This window comes from Orbicella faveolata, unplaced genomic scaffold (genome assembly GCF_042242905.1).
Source record: "Orbicella faveolata isolate gen_17 unplaced genomic scaffold, um_ofav_v1 contig_12, whole genome shotgun sequence".
Lineage (NCBI taxonomy): Eukaryota > Metazoa > Cnidaria > Anthozoa > Scleractinia > Merulinidae > Orbicella > Orbicella faveolata.
In genome coordinates, this window is record NW_028301539.1 from 27,833,769 (window position 1) to 27,851,729 (window position 17,961).

Genomic DNA, 17,961 nt, shown 5'->3' on the forward strand with positions numbered 1-17,961 from the left:
CGCTGTTATAACCCTGGGAGCCCAGCCTGATTCTAAGGGTCAACCTGCACTGCAATATTTTCACAAAGGTGATTGTTTGGTCCAAGTTAATTTTACACGAGTTCTTCCATACTTTCATGGTTGGATAAGCTTGGATAGGTAACCCAGTGTTTATAGTGTGAGTTATTCTTGATTCATGAACAGGATCCAGTTGATATTGGTCGACCACTGGTTGATCATTAATCTGTACCCCTGCCATCCATTCAACTGAAGAGTGCTAGCCCTTAGACAGTTGGACGAGCAGAGGAGGATATCAATAGTCAGTACAACTCAATACGCGACAGATCGACCAACAAGCAGGCAAGTTTTTATAAAGCGATTTGCGATGGTCGCGAAGTTGGGAAAAATGTCGTTGTTGCTGTTGTAATACTTTTCGTTTCGATTCATTCCTCGGGTGTGCCGCAGCTGGGAAAGGGCTACCTTCCAAGGCTTCAAAATACTGTCTGGGAACAATTCCCCAGCTTTGTGCATACCATCCTTAAGCCCATTTTTCTGAGTTGTTTTTCTTTTATGGAAGGCATCGGCATCCTTGGTGAAGCCTGTCTAAATTACGAACGTGTACATTGGGACTCAGTCAGCTTCATTGCACGACAATTTTTTGAAATTTCACTGCATGTACCTATGTACATGTACCCAAGTTCATGTACACAAGGTTAATTAAACCCAGGGCTGTTTAGTAAGTGAAAAGTCATAACTTGTTTTTAGTATAATTACCTTATATAATTTTAGGATTGAGCAAGTCACTAGTATGTTGGCCATTCTCTCAGGAGTTGTAGGATTGTTGTTTTTGCTGTGGATGTTCCATGATTTTATCTGGACGACACCCCCGTCTGCTGAGAGACAGCTTGGCAAACCGGATCAGCCCATTGAGTATAATTTGGTGCACAGCAGTGTAAGTCATGTAGTGAAGTCAATTCCTGGATGGAGGGCACAGTAACAAAAAACCCTTATCCTATTTTAGACCAAATCTGCAATTTCCTACCTTAATTATGATCTGGCCAAAAAATTTATATCCTATTTAAGACCTGACCTTTAAAACAATACCCTGTTTCAGGCCTGCCTTATAATTAGATCCCTGGTTCAGAGTGATGTTAAAGGCATTGTGAACGGCTTTTGTTGATGATCTTATGGATAATGATGAAAAAGTTAGCTTCTTCTAAAAACATACCCAATTCAAGACTAGAGTGCAAAAGCCATCTACCCTATTTAAGAATGAAATGGCCAAAATCGATACCCTGTTTCTGACTAAAACGGCTAAAAAACATATTCTTTGGGGTCGCACATAGTTATCTAACCCATATAAGAGAGTACCCACCCCTGAGTCAATGTGAGTTAATGAACTAAGTTTCATGGATGTTTTAGCTGTCAATTAAATAGATTTGTATCACTTTTATGGATCTAAGGAGGCTGCACACTACAGGAGCAATGAATTTGTTACTCTTAATCAATATTGATAAATTTGCAAAGAATTTGATCATGTGGTTCCAGAAAAAATATATACCTCCCTTCTCCAAAGGGACCAAAACTAGAATTTCCAGAGTGACAGGGGGGAGGTGGTCAAACTAAACAAAAAGGGGTATGGATATTTTCTGGAACAGCACATCAGAAGCTTTGGTTGGAGTTTTCACACTTTAAAATAATTACTTCACCTTTCAATAACATGCTGACTCTAAAATTCAAAGCTCAACCGACAAATACTTTTTTGCTACTGTCAATCAAATGTTTCCCCAACTTCTGACTACTGCCTAGCACTGTTTCGTTGTCTGAACTGTGCCCAATAATTTGATTACTGAGCGTTCGGCAATAGTCAGAAACTGGGAGGAGCTGCCAAACATTTGATTAACGGTAGCGAAAAACGCATATTTCATTTGACAATTGAATTTTAGAGTCTGCGTGTTATTGAAAGGTGCAGTAATGATGTTTTATAAGCCATTAGGTACATCTGTTTTAGATATTTAGAAAGGGACTTTTAAATACCTAAATGATATGGTAGTCATTGTTTATCCTATCCTTTCTGGTCTTCAGCTGCTCTTAATCCCTATCCTGTTACTTACCTCCAGCACCCTTTCAAGTAAAGCCTCCCTTTTTAAAGTCTATAATTTATAGGAAGTACTCCAATGCCTAGGTAGATCCAGAAATGCTTGAAATTGAGAGCACTTTCTTGCTCTAAAAAAGGTATGGGAAGGGCAAGTAAGGTCAAAAAACAATGTCTAACTTCAGGCCTTAATTTTTGGATATAACAGTAGTGACAAATGCTCTAGGTCCCCACCCAAGATCTGTCTACTGAATATGATAGTTTATCAGCACCAATCTGTACTATAGTACCAGTGTCTATGGCTGCAAAGGACAGCTAACATTCAATGGAAGGGGTGTTTGAACCTTATGGGTGCAGCAAGAGTAGTCTGTTTAGCTCAAATACAAACTTCATGGGTTGGAATTGAACTTCCCAAAATGACAAGGTCAGGAATACTCGTCAGCAAATTTACATTAAAAAAAGGAGACTAATCTGGGCATGGCCTGAACTTTTTTTTTGACTCCTAAAATATACCATTTTATAGCTAGAAAAGTTACCATGACGATAGTTGTTTATATGATATTATTATATGGCTTTGGCTTGTGGCCGATATAACGTGCACTCTGATTGGCTAAGAGCGAGATCTGAGCGGTCATTATGCAGCGGTAATGCCCACGGGCCGATTACGGATTATGCAAATTAGGAAAAGCCCAGCTCGGAAAATTCAAGCGCATTGAAACGATAAAAGCCGATTAAAAACAGTAAGAGAAGTAAATTTAATTCCGAGTAGCTAAAAGTTTTGGGATTTTTCCTTAACAAAATTTATATAGAAGTCGTTTTTGACTTACTGGTAACCTTGGCAAGCACTAGTGAAAAGCAATCAAAGTTTGCCGAGTGTTGAGTAAAGCTAAAATCGCAAAGTGAAAAACACCATCAGCAGATGTGTCACGTATCCTGAGCAGAAAATGACGAAGAAACTTATAAGTTATCATCTTAGTCACAATAATTACCGAAACATTGAACTCTGTTTCAGTTCTCATCAAATAGATTCCCTCGCTTCAACACAAGCAAGTGAAAGTCAGCTTCCAGGATCATCAGATGTAAACAATCGGGTGGTTTCTGTCGGTAGCAGTGTTTGTGATACCTGCAGGAAGTTTGAGACGCTCACAAGGCTTGAAAAGTTCATTCATAAGTCCCAGAATGAAGAAGGCCAAGATATGTTGTTGAAAGCGAATGCGAAGATCGAGTTATTCTGAAGCATTAGTATTTTCTTTCACCGAAAGACCATTGGTTTGGACCATTTTGAAGCACTTTCTGTCTTTTCTATATGCGTTGACGTTTCGCCACGAAAGTTGGAAAAACTCCCTCATCAAGTTGTGGCTCCACGATACTAAAATACCTTTTTGAGGGCTGTGACAATCATTTTTCCCGTAAAGAATTACAGTAGTGAAGTTCACTGACTGTGTAGTTTTGCCCTGGGTTTGAGACGATGAATGAATCGGTAAACGCGCGCATCACCGGATGTAAATTGACGACTTCCGCTCAAATAATTTTTTTTTCTTCAATTCGTGAGCCATATAATAAACAACTTAATAACCTTGACCGTTCGGTCGTTATGGGAAAATCTCAAACCTCGGCCTACCATATTGACCTCGCTGTCGCTCGGTCAATACAGCAAGACCTCAGTTTGAGATTTTCCCATAACGACCTCACTCTCAGTTATTAAGTAGTTAATAATAATAATATTAATCACTTTATTTAAGTGTCGATGTATTTAGCACTAATGTGCTAATTGGGAACAGTGTAAATAAATAAACAAATATTTCAAATATAACATAAACTATTACTTAAGAATCCCAACTGGTGGGAGGCTGACCAGTTGACTATTTACACAACGCGGTTGACGAGTTGAACTCGGGGCTACCGAGAACAAATCCAGATAGCGGGAGGATGGAGGATTTGAACCAGGGACCTCCAGATTTCAAATCCAGTGCCCTGAAACACTCAGCCGTGCCACCTCCCCACAAATACCGTTACCTGCAATGCAGTATTGTTTGATTTCAGGCGGCCAGTTTGCCAAGCTTCACTGGAAAACCTTTAATCTTTTTGAAATGGCTTGGTAGAACTGTAAGTAAATTTTATTGGTGTCATCATTCCTTTTTTCCAGAAAAACAGCAACTTTTCATTGTAACATGTTAATTATTGTTAGTTTGACCAGTAATAAGTGTTTATAATCATCAATTTTGCAGGGTCTTGGAGATACTTTGAAAAGATCATCTGTCAGGTTTGTTCAGTTTGTAGTAATCTCTTATCTTTGAATTTGTTATCACTGCATCCTTTGCATGAACCACCCATGAATTCAGATGGTACACCAAAATCAGCAATGTTGAATGGCAAGCTATGCACTGTGACTGGTGGGAGTTTTGTTTGTTTCAGAAGCATGTGCATTGTTTTGACATTTATTATATGACTGGGAACATTTCTTCATTGTGATTGGCTGAGAGCAGACTAATTTAGCATTAATTCTTAATTTGCACTGTTGGGAGGTGTGGTGGCTTCATGGTTAGTGCGCTCGACTCCACAGTGAGCGGTCCAGGTTTGAGCCCTGGCTGGGGTCATTGTGTTGTGTTCTTGGGCAAGACACTTTACTCTGACAATGCCTCTCTCCACCCAGTGTATAAATTGGTACTCACAAATTTAATGCTGGGGGTAACCCTGCAATGGACTAGCATCCCATCCAGGGGGGAGGAGAAATACTCCTGGTCACTTCATGCTACTGAAACTGGGATAAGCTTCGGCTTGATGAGCCACTTGGCTCGTGTGCACTTTGAATTCCCAATTTTCTTAGTTGTATAATAAATGAGTAATCGTATGAAAGCTTGTGCAATATATCAAGGATTTACACTACTCTTGATATTTGAAAACTCTTTCAAACTGCACTCCCCAAAAGGTTCGTGCAATTTTGAGAATATCACTCCTACTGTAAATCCTTGATTGCACTGGCATTCACATGATTTCCCAGACTAAACTGGACCGCAGGGTGGATAGTTTTGGAAGCTGCAGAATCTCTGTGATGCGCTTTCAAGCAAGACACCATTGCAGTTTCCCCTTTTGCAGCAGCAGCAACAGCTTATGGAATCCTAGTGGCAAATAGCGTATCCTCTGACAAAATTCTGTGGGGGAGGGGAAGGGGTAACGTGCTGTGGACTAGCGTCACACTCAGGGTGGAGTACCATTGTTCCAGACAAGTGAGGGATCTCAGGTCAGAAACCCGGCAAGATCAGATTTGACAAGATTGGACAAGATTTGTTTGCATGATCCGACAAATTAATAGGGAATTTATAATGATTTGGTGGGTGCAGTGGGAATTGACCTTGTCATGTACCCTGCTTTGAAAACGTATCTTGAACCCTGGAGTACCCTTGTACTACTTATACTATGCAAAGCAGAGTTATCAGTGCCAGCAGGAGTGAGTCACAAGGCTTCTCCATTCCGTGAGATCCAGGGACTGCTTTTCAACCTTTCTTCCTCAAGTGTTTAAGTTTTCTCGCCATATTCTAACTGTGTTAATATTATAGCAAGGTAGGATTGGACTTGTTGAGGAGAATCAAAATCCCAGATGCACCAACGCTATTTCCACTACCCAAGACATCTCCTCAGACCAAAAGCCACACTGTACCTGTTGACTTTGACAAATTGATTGAGGAAAGGTAAAAACACACTCAAATGTATTACATTATGCTTAATTGTGTTAATATTACAGATTATCACCATCGTGTAAATGGTAACTACATGTAATGCTCTGACCTCTCATTTTTAACTTGCTACAATATTTTTTTTTTCCATTTTAATCACACAGCAGTAATAAATCACAGGAATCGTCCTTCAAGTTTGTGACCATTCCAGACCTGGTGAGGGAGTATAGGTAAGTACATGTAAACGTACTAATCTACACTATAGAGATCTCTAAGTTCTTTGTTGGCTTGAGACAAAACCACACTGCCTGTGATAAGAAGATGCCCATTTGACAACAAAACTAAGCTAAGGGGACAGTTTTAATTTGTCTGCCTTGCATGGTACAGTACCAAATTCTCTTTTAGCAATGACAGATGCAACCTTGTTCTCAGGTTTTCTCTTTTGCCTGCCCCCCTCCCCACTGCCACCCCCAGTGCACACTAGGGGGTGGGAAGTAGGGAGACTCTGGGAATGAGTTTGTGACATATTTTGTCCAATTCATTAAAAAACTGTAGATCTGGGACATTGTTCAGGTCGCTGAGATATAAAATATGAACAACTCCTTCTTCAGAGTGGTGTTTTTGTAGATGTTAGTAATTACTTACTGGTTGTCTGATCAATTTAGGTCCCACTCTGTCACTCCAATGCAGATAGCAGAAAGAGTGATTGACTTCATAAGGGACACTGAAAAACAGAGTCCCATGTTAAGAGCCATTGTCCAGCATGACAGAGATGAAATTTTAAAGGTATATGATTGTGTACTTACTGGTTACAGTGGAACCCCTTTAATTCGGTCCCTAACAGGCCTAGAAAATGTGGCTGTAGTAATGGGGTGGCCGTATTAAAGGAGTTCATGACTGAGCTTTTGTTCAGACCAGAATAAAGTGGCTGTAATAATGACGGGGCCATATCAATGGGGTCAGGCCTCAGGAGTCCCCATAGGCCTGAAGAGGATATGTAGTAGACCAGTATATTAACAGGGTGGCCGTAAGGCAAGATCCTACTGTTCTATGAAACAAATATCTTGGACCGTTTACCAGACTTTTCAGATGTGTATTGTTTTAGGTACATTAATTCATGCATAAGTCAATATTAGTAGTCCATTATTACTTTTCCTTTACCAACTGGCCTTCCATGTTGATTTTCTTTTTAGATGGCAGCAGCATCTACTAAGCGGTATGCAGAAGGTAATCCTTTGTCTGTTATGGATGGGATTCCTGTGGCTGTGAAAGAGGAGTTTCATGTGGTAAGATGTATTATTGTTAAAAGTAACTTTGATTTATCATAGTTGCTCACAAAAAATATTGTAGCTAAGACAAATTCAGTCTGCAGGCATTTGTCAGAGAGTAAAACAATGAATTGTGGGGATGGATTTTGACAAAGAGACAAGAGGATGTGTGCAGTTTGCTTGAAATGCTGTCTAACTTGTTCCCAGCTCTCAAATTATGGCCGAATGGGAAGAAAGATAGTATACCAATAGGAATTATTATTAAAATAACTGAAACACTAAGTGTGCTCTCATTGGTCGATAGGTGTGTTTACATGAGAGTATACTGTAAACATGATTGTCAATTTTTAGACCGATGTGTTTATTCTAAACAAGGCTGTGGTCTAAGAAAACTTACAAGGAGCCCAAAGGTTCCTAGCCATGAAATCCTGGCTGCCCAGCACTTATTAATAAGTTTATATGAAAAAAGTAAGTTTTTCCAGTCGCCCAAAGGCAAAAGTAAGTTGTCTGTGCACCAGGCACTTCTAGAGCACAGCCCTGTTCTTAAGAAATATTTCATAAAAGCAATATAATACTTTTTTGTGTGTGTTTACATATAGCCTCATCTAAACACTTAGGTTGTTGGGAGAATTCTCAAAAGTTATGCAAACCCTCAACTGTGTCTCTGGTTTGCATAACTGTCTCAAATTCTCTGAACCTCCCTCTTGTTTAGATGAGGCTTTGTAAACCGCGAAAAAGTGCTCCATTAAGCATTATTTTACCATTCCAAATCATTCCAAGAGCCAAGCAGTGGTCAATATGCTAAGTTTGAGTTGCCATGGTATTCTTAAGGTGCCATATTATGCTCGTTGTGGTACTACATTCATGGGCAATACGCCATCAACAAAGGATGCTGGTATTGTGAAAAAGTTGAGAGATGGAGGAGCTATAATCATTGGGCTGACTAACATGCATGAATTGGGAATTGGTACCACAGGAAATAATCCAAACAGGTAGTAACATTTTTCAGTGCTGGTTAATGAGTGCAAGTAATTGTATGAATAAAATTGTCATTAAGGATTCACACTACTCGTGATTTCTAAAACTCTCTCTCAATTACACGGGTGCAATTCAAGAATTTTCAAATATTGCAAATAGAATAAATATGTAACTTCTTGAGCGTTCATATGATTACTTGTTTATCATACGACTGAGAATGTTAAGAACGTGTGCGCATTAATTTGCTCTGCAAATTAAAGATTTACGATAAATTGGTCTGCTGCTTTCAGCCAATCAGAATGCAGTTATGATCTCAGTCATGTAATAAATTTAATAACAATGTCATGTCAAAGCCTAGTTTATCAAGAAACCATGTCTTATAAATAACTCCAGTTTACAGACCATGAACAGATTAGGGGTTTTGTTACTTCTCCTAGACAGGGTGCTAATCTACGATCAAAAGATTAAAAATCAAAACAATGCTTAAAAACAAAAGTTACCTGTCAAGCCAGAGCAAGGAGATATTCAATTAAAAAAAAAGTTACTTACCACTTGAATGTACTAGTGAATCTTGGAAGTTTGCAAGAGATTCCTAGGCTTATTTCTTGTAACTTCCTGGATTAAAAACCTAGAAGTGTTTTACAGTTTAACCTCCAATAACAGCCCCCTCTCTACAATGGTCACCTCCCTTCAATGGTCATCTTCTTTGGTCCCGGCAAATGGTCCATACATTCACTCTTATTTTAACCTGTCTACAACGGCCTCCTCTCCACAACAGCAGCAGTCACTAAAGCGGCTCCAACTGCCAAAAAACTCTTAGCAATGGCCAATTAATAAACAACTGACAAACAGTGTAATTACAAAACCCCATTTTTAGTGTTAAAGGTAAATGAAATCAATGGTCTCTGTTTCTGTTTGGTTGCTGTTTTATTGATATATCTTAATTGCGTTCTGTATTTATATGCTACAATAAGCATTTTTTAAAACAAAAGTGTCTCAATCCCCTCCAAAATAGGTGTCATATTCCCCCCTACCTCCCTATAACAGCCACCCCTCTACAACGTCCACTTTCCTCTGTCCCCAAGGTGGCCATATTTGTGGAGAGGTTCGATTGTATCTAAAGCAAATACAATCATAGTTTTTACTTTCATCCTTGTCTGAACAGACTTCATGGAACTCCAAGAAATCCTTACAATGTGAATTATTACACTGGAGGAAGTTCAAGTGGGTCTGCTGTTGCAGTAGCTGCAGGTATACCAGTGTAATCAAGTAATGTTTTATTAAGTGAAGCAAACTCTTTGCTTGAGGAATCACAGCAAAGTTTACTCTGGGGGCAGTGACTCTGGGTGGAAAGTCACTCCCTTTGCAGGTAGGGTAACCCTTTTGGAGAGAAACACTTTTTTCCTTGTCTTTGCTTTGGATATGTAAGGCTCAAAGTCACCTACCTGGGACAAGTTAGGACTCACAGAACCTGCACATAATTGTGAAGGCAAATTCTTCACTTGGTTAGCATGGGCCAATTTTTTTTGAAAGCCATCTAGTGGGAGAAGCTGAAGCTAACCCTCTAACCAGGGATAACCTCTCTCCTTGTACCAGGTACTACTTTATGGCATGCTATTTTTCTCACCTGTCTTATGCTTTAAAAATGTGAAGAAATTAAGATATTGTTATTAACTAGCAATACTTGCATGCTGGGGTTACAATGCATGCAGATGGGTATATGTCGCTGTAGCCATTTGCATGCATTGTGGACCCATGACACTCGGTAGGTAACTGTTGCTGTTGTTTTTTCTAGGCTTGTGCCCAGTTGCATTGGGCACAGATGGAGGAGGTTCTGTCCGTATTCCTGCTGCAGTATGTGGAGTAGTAGGGATAAAAGGTATGTATGTCCTGCCACTAGCATACCATAGTTAATTTGTGATATATTTTAATATTAATCTCAGTGTGTCATATAGAACCTAAGACAGTTGAATGGCCCCACTGCATTAGGTCATGGCAGTACGGACTGAGTGCAGCGAGGTCCATTCAAAATGAACAAGGGCCAATATTCCCCAGTGTGGCTTGAGCAAGCCAGGTTTAAGTAGGTAGTTTGTTATATGGCCATGCTTGCTTGCTTTGAATCTGCCAGCTACGGAAAACAAACAAAAAACACACAGCTTATGACTGAGACCGTCTGGCAAAGTCCCGACCAAGAAAGAACCAATCAGTACGCTCAGATTTACCTCAAGACTACCTTGCCACATGGTAATCCTTGCAATTTTCATGTACAATAATTATTACTAATCAGTTGTGTCCCCATGTTGCATCACAAATTTATCGATGACCCTGTACGCTACCAAATTCTGTTTTAACTACCTTATCTGCACTTCCTTGATTTAGCATCCTGTGGCCGCATAAGTACAAGTGGCGAGGTACCTCTAGCTCATACTGTCAGTTATGCTGGTAAGTCCTGATGTAAACATGTAAAATCCGGCTTATATAGCTTTAATGTTTGTTAGACCATCATGATTGTACCTCTAAGGCCCATTGTACCTCGTGAGAGTATCAAAATACGAAACATCGACTTTCAAGAGTTTTCTAAATATCTAAAGATTATCACATGAAAGTACTGCTCAATAGCTTTCTTTTGAATGGTCACACGCCACGGTTCAATCTACAGTCTTAAACGTTAGAATCACCATGTGTACGATAGTGAACAGTGCCACATGAAATCACTGTGGTGTTCCGATTTTTATGAATTAAGTAGTTTAATTGAAACTTACTCCATACCGTATTTCACAGGGCCCCTTTGTGCGACTGTTAGAGATGCCGCCCTGGTATACGGTAAGTAATCACAAGCCCCTTCGAGTCTTCCCAGTATTCAGCTGAAACTGTGATCTGTCAGCGTTCAAGATTTTAAACTATAAAATCGACGTTTCGTATCTTCGAAGACGGAAACTGTCGCGCCATTCAGTTAAGCCTTCTTGACAGTGACGTGGCAAGTTGTGTCGGACATGTCAGAAACTTTTTAATCCATTCTAATTTTTGACGTAGAGTAAGCTTATACCTGTAATTCAATGTAAGTTTAATTATTATTTATAAACTCGTTTATTCGCCTGCTTCCCTTTCTTGCAGCATACCTGTCAGGAGAAGACGAAGAGGACCCAAAGAGTAAGTCTATGTGGTAGAATAGTTTCTCTATCACGATAGTAAAAATAAAAAAGTCACATCGACAAGGATAGCAACGTTACAAAACTCAAGAGCATGACACCCCCTGCCTCCGTGCGCGGAAAAACACGAGTAATTCACGGCGCGAGTAGTCTCAGCTCTACTCCTAATTGGTTGAAAATAATACATTTCTCCTCGGATTGGTTTCGGCACGCTTGCACGAGTTTTTCATCCAATCACAGAGCTTAGTAAACAGAGCTGCTGGGAAGCTGTGGAAACTGTAAGTTCCAGATCACGTGAAGTTTTGCCAGGAGAAGAATCACGTTTTTTTCAAATACTTTGCGTGCGAAGGAAGCTGAATCTACTCAAGACACGCGTGAACTTCAACGGTATTCTTACAATGGCATACCAAGACATACACTGACTTCAACAAATAATTCGACGTGCATATTGTTAGACCTCTTCTCTCGCTCGTTGACAAAATTTTTAAAACGTTATTTTGGATACTTTGTATAGATCTGTATTAAACTATTGCATGTCTAAACTAAATCACAAACTAAAGAAAACGCAATGAAACAAATAAACAGTGAAATTAATTCGGGTAATGTTTAGTAGTTTGTCGAGGAAAAAAGTCAAATTTGTTCAATGTTTCTCCACATGTCTAACGTTAATAATCTCTGATAGCGCTCGGGCAACCAGAAGTGACTCTGGAAGGATTTGAAAACATCTCATCTCTTGAGGGAGTTACACTTGGAGTAGACTGGAAGTACTTTAAGGTATCAATTGTTGTTTATTTCTGAACTGAACCTGTATAGAGCTAAGCGAACTCCATCGGGGACTCGACCGGAATTGCTTGTTTGTCGCTGATCTGTGTGTAACTTGATTTTATTAGTCGGTTGGACCTTTAGCTAAATGAGACTTACATCTTGGTCTGTTGGCGGACAAATTCACGTGAACATTGTGGGTCTCATGCCCCGTCCACACTACATCGGAGAAATTTGAAAACGGCGTTTTCGCTCTGAAAACGCATGAAATCTTTTCCGTCCACACTGCGCCAGAGAAATTTGAAAATGCAGCAATCACCGGTCATTTTGGATTTGTGTTTGAGGAAAAGTCGGGCAGGGAGGGAAATCGCATGATTATCGTAACGTAATCGTTTTTGAAAAGCTTCGTTTCCAAAATGTTTTCCGTCCACGTTAAGACGCAAAGCCGGCGTTTCCAAAATTCTCCGGTTTGAAGAGCGTTTTCGAAAAGCTCCGTATTTGTGACGGATTAGAGTGGACGGTAGGGTTGAAATAAATCTACGTTTCTCCGACGTAGTGTGGACAGGACCTCAAATGATAATTGCAGAACCGAAAAGCGAACTTTGTGTTATAATTGAAACAGAGTGGTTTTCTTTGGTTTCATTAGTTTTACCGTAACTTTTTTGTGTGTGGTTGTTTAACATAGGGCAAAAAAGTGTCTGATAAAAGTTCGTTGGTGAAACGTTCACTGTAAAAGGTTAATGATTAAAACAAAAGTTTTAAGATTTTGACAGAAAACCGCTCTGCTAATTTTAATTACGTCATTTCTTAGGACTGCGATGCAGAGGTTTACAAACAGTGCGAAAAAGGTAATGTACTTTCAACTCGTATACATCATCCTAAATCCGTCTAATAGCCTCCATTTGACTTTAAACTAAATATGCCCGGATATTTGTCCTTGGATATTATTTGTTCCTCAAAGCTCACAGTTTTCCTCAAGCTTCGCTCCACAAAACTGTTCGCTTCTCGGAAAAGCAAATGTCCGCGGACAAGAACTGGAGCATATTTGCGCGCCAAAAGGAAGCTTTTGTTTATATACGTGTGAGGCGCGGTGGCCTCATTGTTCCTTCGTTGAACTCGGCGTCTTGAAATATGAGTTCAAGCCCTGGACATGCCTGTTGTGTTGCGCCTTTTCGCAAGACAGCTTCCTCTGACAGTGCCTCTCCACCTTACCAACTTATAAATGGGTTCCAGGACAAAGTGTCAGCGAGGTCATCTGGACAAAATGATAACAGGTAGCTTGCGAAAGGGGCCGATAATGGTACTAGCTCTAGAATAATATGGATACTGGATCTTGATATGACAACAGGATTGTGGCAAGCTTGTGGCGCTCCTTACCACTTGTAGCCACTTGTTTTGAGCATTCCCTTATGCGTGTTTAAGTTTATAGCTTCCTACGTTTATTGCTTGCCGATACGTCACTGATACAACTGCATTCTGTTCCCATCAGCTGTTGAGTATTTGAAAGATAAAGGAGCTTTGGTTGTCTCGATTCAGATTCCAGAGTTGCAGGTTAGCATTTGATTTACTTGTACTTTATCTAAGTTCCCTAAAGAGACGCAAGATCTGACACTTCAATCCATTCCTTTTCCATTTCTTCTTGTTTCCTCCTAAATGACGGCAACCGGCAGTTAAGATCTGGGCACGAGAATGGGTCCTTTTCTAGTTTCGATTTTTCATATTTTTACAATACTCTACTAGCAAGTATGAACATCCGAAAAGTCAGTATTTTCTAAATTGGATTCAAGATTTGCTAAAGGGAACGACAGCCGGCTAGGTTCCCAGAAGGCACATAGAAATATGTTTTTATGCAGTGCGTGCGACCTTTTATCCTCATCCATCAGATAGTAATTGATTACCCATGTTTGTTTTCAGGAAACTCTTTCTGCTCACGCAATCACCATACTTTCCGAAATGGCGACTGGAATGGAGGAAGAATTTCATAAATACTACAATGAAATGGTATTTTATCAGATTGCAATGATAACAACATAATGTCAAGTGCTGTCGTGTATTCAGTTCAACCGTCTGGTCAAATTGACATCCCTGTAGACAGTGACACTGTCAACATAAGAAATACTACATGAGAAGAATTAACGGCTAAACTTCTTGATCCGGAATTTGTCATTCTATCAATTAGGCTACCTCCCAGAAGTCGAAAATAGAAGTAGGAATGCGAACTATGAACTTACAGAAAGTAATACCTGTATTTCTATTTGAATGCTGATTTACAGAACGCCGAATCTACCTCTAATTTGGCCGTTGGAAGAATGCTGAACGCCCGTGACTACTTCCAGGTGAGACTTGTCTGTCTGTCTGTCTGTCTGTCTGTCTATTTGTCTGTCTGTGTGTTTCTCTGTCTGTCTGTCTGTCTGTCTGTCTGTGTGTCCGTCCGTCTGTCTCTCCGCCTGCTTGGTAGCATATCTTTCTGTCGTGTTTATCTTTCTGTCTGTCTGCATGCCTTTCTTCCAGCCCAACTCAATCAGTTGCCTGCCTTGATCGGCTGCCTGACGGTCTTTCTGTCTGCGCGTAATTCTGCCTGTCTGCCTGCCTGCCTACCTACCTACCTCTTTGCGTGAGGTCAATGATTAAACCTCGGACAATCAGATACCTGCCTAGATCGGCTGCCTGGCGGTCTTTCTATCTGTAGGTCGGTCTGCCTGTCTTTTTCTCTGTGTGCCTGCCTGGCTGCCTGTCTGTCTGTTTGCGTGTGGTCAATGACTAGTTCTAAACTCCGGACGCAAAACATGCTGGACAGGAGATCACAGGATGATCTCGAGGATAGATATTTACTGTCGTTTTTCCTTCATCTTCACCTGTCTGTCTCAGTTACCTAATTGACGACGAGCAGTTATTTGTTCACGTTGATATCTAAACAGTGTTATCTAAGCAGCTACTGCGAGTGAGCGGTGTCTATGACGTCATTATAACTGATTCAGTCCACACTCTTGTTTCACAACAGGCTATGAAGCAGCGCACGCGTGCTATGGGATTTTTGAAAGCAATTTTTGAAGAGGAGAGAGTGGATTGTATTTTAACACCAGGTGATGTGATGTAAACATGTTTAATTTCTTGAACGCTTGTTTTCATCAAGCTTTTTAAACTCTCCAGTCCATACCAATCGATTAAACCTACAACCATGGACAAACTATGTTGGAAAATGCCCAAAACATGAAATCATAACCGTAATACCTTAAAAAAAAAATGTGTCTGCTCCCCATTCCCCCTTACAATGTTGAAAAATGGTATGATGCAAACTTGTGTTAAGTGAAAGTGTTTTGTCAACATTGCACAGGGGTGGGGAGGGGAGGGGCAAAATGCGTATAAAGTGAATTTTTCCGACCCTTGTGACCAAAGTTGTAGTTTCAACAGTTGCCGGTCAGTAAAGGGCCTCTTTACAGGAGCCCAGGGTGATCTTCAGTCCGGGTCGAATCACCACAAAGAGTGCTAAAAATAAACACTTTACACGAACCGGGGTTGACGGCAGTCTGCAATTCGCAGTTATCTAGATCTATTCAGTGTGCCTGTCGATATGAATACTTGCCCCTGCTGAATATGTTACGAATGCCTTCAGTTCCAAATAGAAATACGAAAAATTAGCCGTAGTGCTTCACGTTCTCCAAAAAAACCTTGGAAATTGGTTATTAAACCGATTGTTTGGCGAAGTTCTCGTTACCGTTGCCGTCGGGTTTTGCGTTAGGTCCCTAGAGTACTGATGCAAAATGGCCGTCTTCATCTAGGAAGACGAATAACACGGCCGTCAAATGTTTTAGAAATTGTGTAGGTTTTAAGAACTTTCAAGTCAATACTTCTACAAACCAACTTAACACTGCTTTTAAATCACTTTCAGTTATTTTGGTTGACCGACAGTCACAAGAACTTGTTTTTAGAAGAGCGATTTACTGCTGCAAGTATTCTCAACAGCTAATCTCATTCACTGTCTTTTTCAACATTAAGTATCCCCTCTGGTTGGTGCTTTTACTTAAAAAAAAGCTTTCAAAGTGTCAGCTCTTCGCAAGTCGACGACTTTTTGAAGCAGAGTCTTCTTGAAAAGTTAGTTCGTGGCGTTTTAGATAGAATCAACTTCAAGTTTTAAATCTTCCTTGGTCTGTATTTAAAATGACAAGATGTTAGGTGGCTTCACGAAGGCAGGTCAACATTGTCTTTATAAACTCATCGGCTGATCAGTAGAGACAAAGACAGGGACTCCCTCAAGACATCTTTCTGTTCAGAGGGAACCAGTAGTTGACTGTGTGACATGTTTTTCTTTCCACCGTAGGACTTGGCATAAAAGTACCTGAGATTCCCGAGGGTGCTCTTGAATATGGCGAAGGAAATTTGCTGAAGACAACGCAGCTAATGAGGTGAGATGATTGGAGCAGACGGTCCGTGAAAAGCGCGGGATAAGTCCCGTACTACCGACTGGTGATTGATTTGGGCTCTGCACTTGATTGGCTGTTTGAAAAATGGCACTGTGCTGATTGGTTGGAGTCACCTGTAAGCAATCCTCTTCAATATTCAAAAGCTTTATAAGAACAGGGCAAACAAACTTATAGGACACGGTCTATTCGACAGCTAAGAAACAATCTCAACAAAAGTTTTAAGTAGGAAATTGGAAATTGTAGAAAGTCTCGAAGGAGGTTCTGATTTTCTTGAAATTCCAGAATTACTCTAATGCCTCATTCTAAAGAAAAGGTTTGGCAATTCCTGCTTGTCAGCCCCTTGTACTTATATTGTCATTCAAAAAGCGATTTCACTAATATTTGAGAAAATTACTGAAGAGAGTACTGTATCGCATACTACGAGTGAATAAAAATGCCGATGTTTAACCACTAAATTCAACCTAAATTGGAGCACTCTGTTCAAACCAAGGAGGCAGGCCGTGAGCCACAATATTCCGCTGGTTTAGTGTTTGGAATGCAGAATTTTTTGGTCCAATGGACAGCGCGCTGGAAAGGCTCACAAGCCAATCGGAATAGGCTCGAGTAGCGCACTCGATTCCTGCTTTTAAACTTGGTAAAGGTAAATCTGCATACGAGCCAAGAGGCCCATCAGGCCGGAGCTTATCCCGGTTTCTGTAGCATGAAGCGACTAGGACTATTGCTACTCCCCCCGGATGGGATGCTAGTCCATCGCAGGGTTACCCCCAGCATTAAGTTCGCCGGTACCCATTTATATACCTGAGTGGAGAGAGGCACTGTTAGGGTAAAGTGTTTTGCGCAAGAAAACAGCACAATGTCCCCGGCAAGGTTTCGAACCCGGACCATTTGATCCAGAGATGAGTGCACTAACCATGAGACAACCGTTGTTTATTTCAGGTACATGGGAATCGGCAATTTCACAGGAGTACCTGGTATGACTCTGCCAGTTGGCTATGACGAGGAAGGTCTTCCCATTGCCTTACAGATTATGAGTTCTTGGTGGAACGAGCATATTATGCTACGTGTTGCACACACGGCCGAAGGCTTTGTGTCTAAAAAGAAACCTCAAGTGCACTATAACTTGTTGGGATAAACAACGCAACAAACTGGGAACTGTTTTCTTGTCTCTCGTACACCAGCATAGCGTGCATACACGGAAATTGCCTCAATCGATGTCTCAATCTTACGTTCAGTGTGTGTCTCCATTGATCTTCAAAATATCAACTCAAAACTGGCCGGGATGTAGGGATAAAGGGATGAAGGGCATCACTATGAATAAATGATTCGATCAACAGGGAGATTAGATTGAGGTAAATAAAGGACGTTCGCGCCCAAGATGTTCCCACGTAGAGATTTTTTAAAACATGCCACGCAGTAAGGTAAAGACCAACATTGCCAAAAAGTAAACCAAAATAGGGACTGGAGTTATTGTGCTCGTTTTTGAAATAAGCCGGGCGCATTGAAGACCATGCGGTTTACAAAGCTTTGATATTTAAGACGATCTTAGCATAGGACTATTAGCAATAAAAGAAGCTACATAGTTGAAATTTAGATCAGGTCATTAAAAACATACCTTAAGTGGTTTTTTATGTATAA

The 17,961-nt window shown here is 40.5% G+C and overlaps 1 protein-coding gene across 4 annotated transcripts; it reads left to right on the top strand.

Moving 5' to 3' along the window:
* Position 1: 1 nt before the first annotated feature.
* LOC110049408 (uncharacterized) lies at positions 2-17,961 on the top strand. 4 transcript variants are annotated; one of them, XM_089283116.1, is made up of 23 exons: positions 6-68; positions 184-339; positions 769-931; positions 4,118-4,180; positions 4,303-4,337; positions 5,632-5,763; positions 5,913-5,978; positions 6,414-6,534; positions 6,942-7,034; positions 7,848-8,008; positions 9,160-9,245; positions 9,790-9,873; positions 10,374-10,436; positions 10,776-10,817; positions 11,109-11,144; positions 11,826-11,917; positions 12,717-12,753; positions 13,395-13,456; positions 13,820-13,906; positions 14,179-14,241; positions 14,907-14,988; positions 16,224-16,308; positions 17,263-17,961. In XM_089283116.1, the coding sequence occupies exons 3-23, from the start codon at positions 788-790 to the stop codon at positions 17,456-17,458; spliced, it is 1,830 nt and encodes a 609-aa protein (XP_089139242.1). In that variant the 5' UTR covers positions 6-68; positions 184-339; positions 769-787; the 3' UTR covers positions 17,459-17,961. The 4 variants fall into 4 exon arrangements, with proteins under 4 accessions (XP_089139245.1, XP_089139242.1, XP_089139243.1 ...); XM_089283117.1 differs by having other exon boundaries at positions 5,916-5,978; XM_089283118.1 differs by having other exon boundaries at positions 7-68; positions 807-931.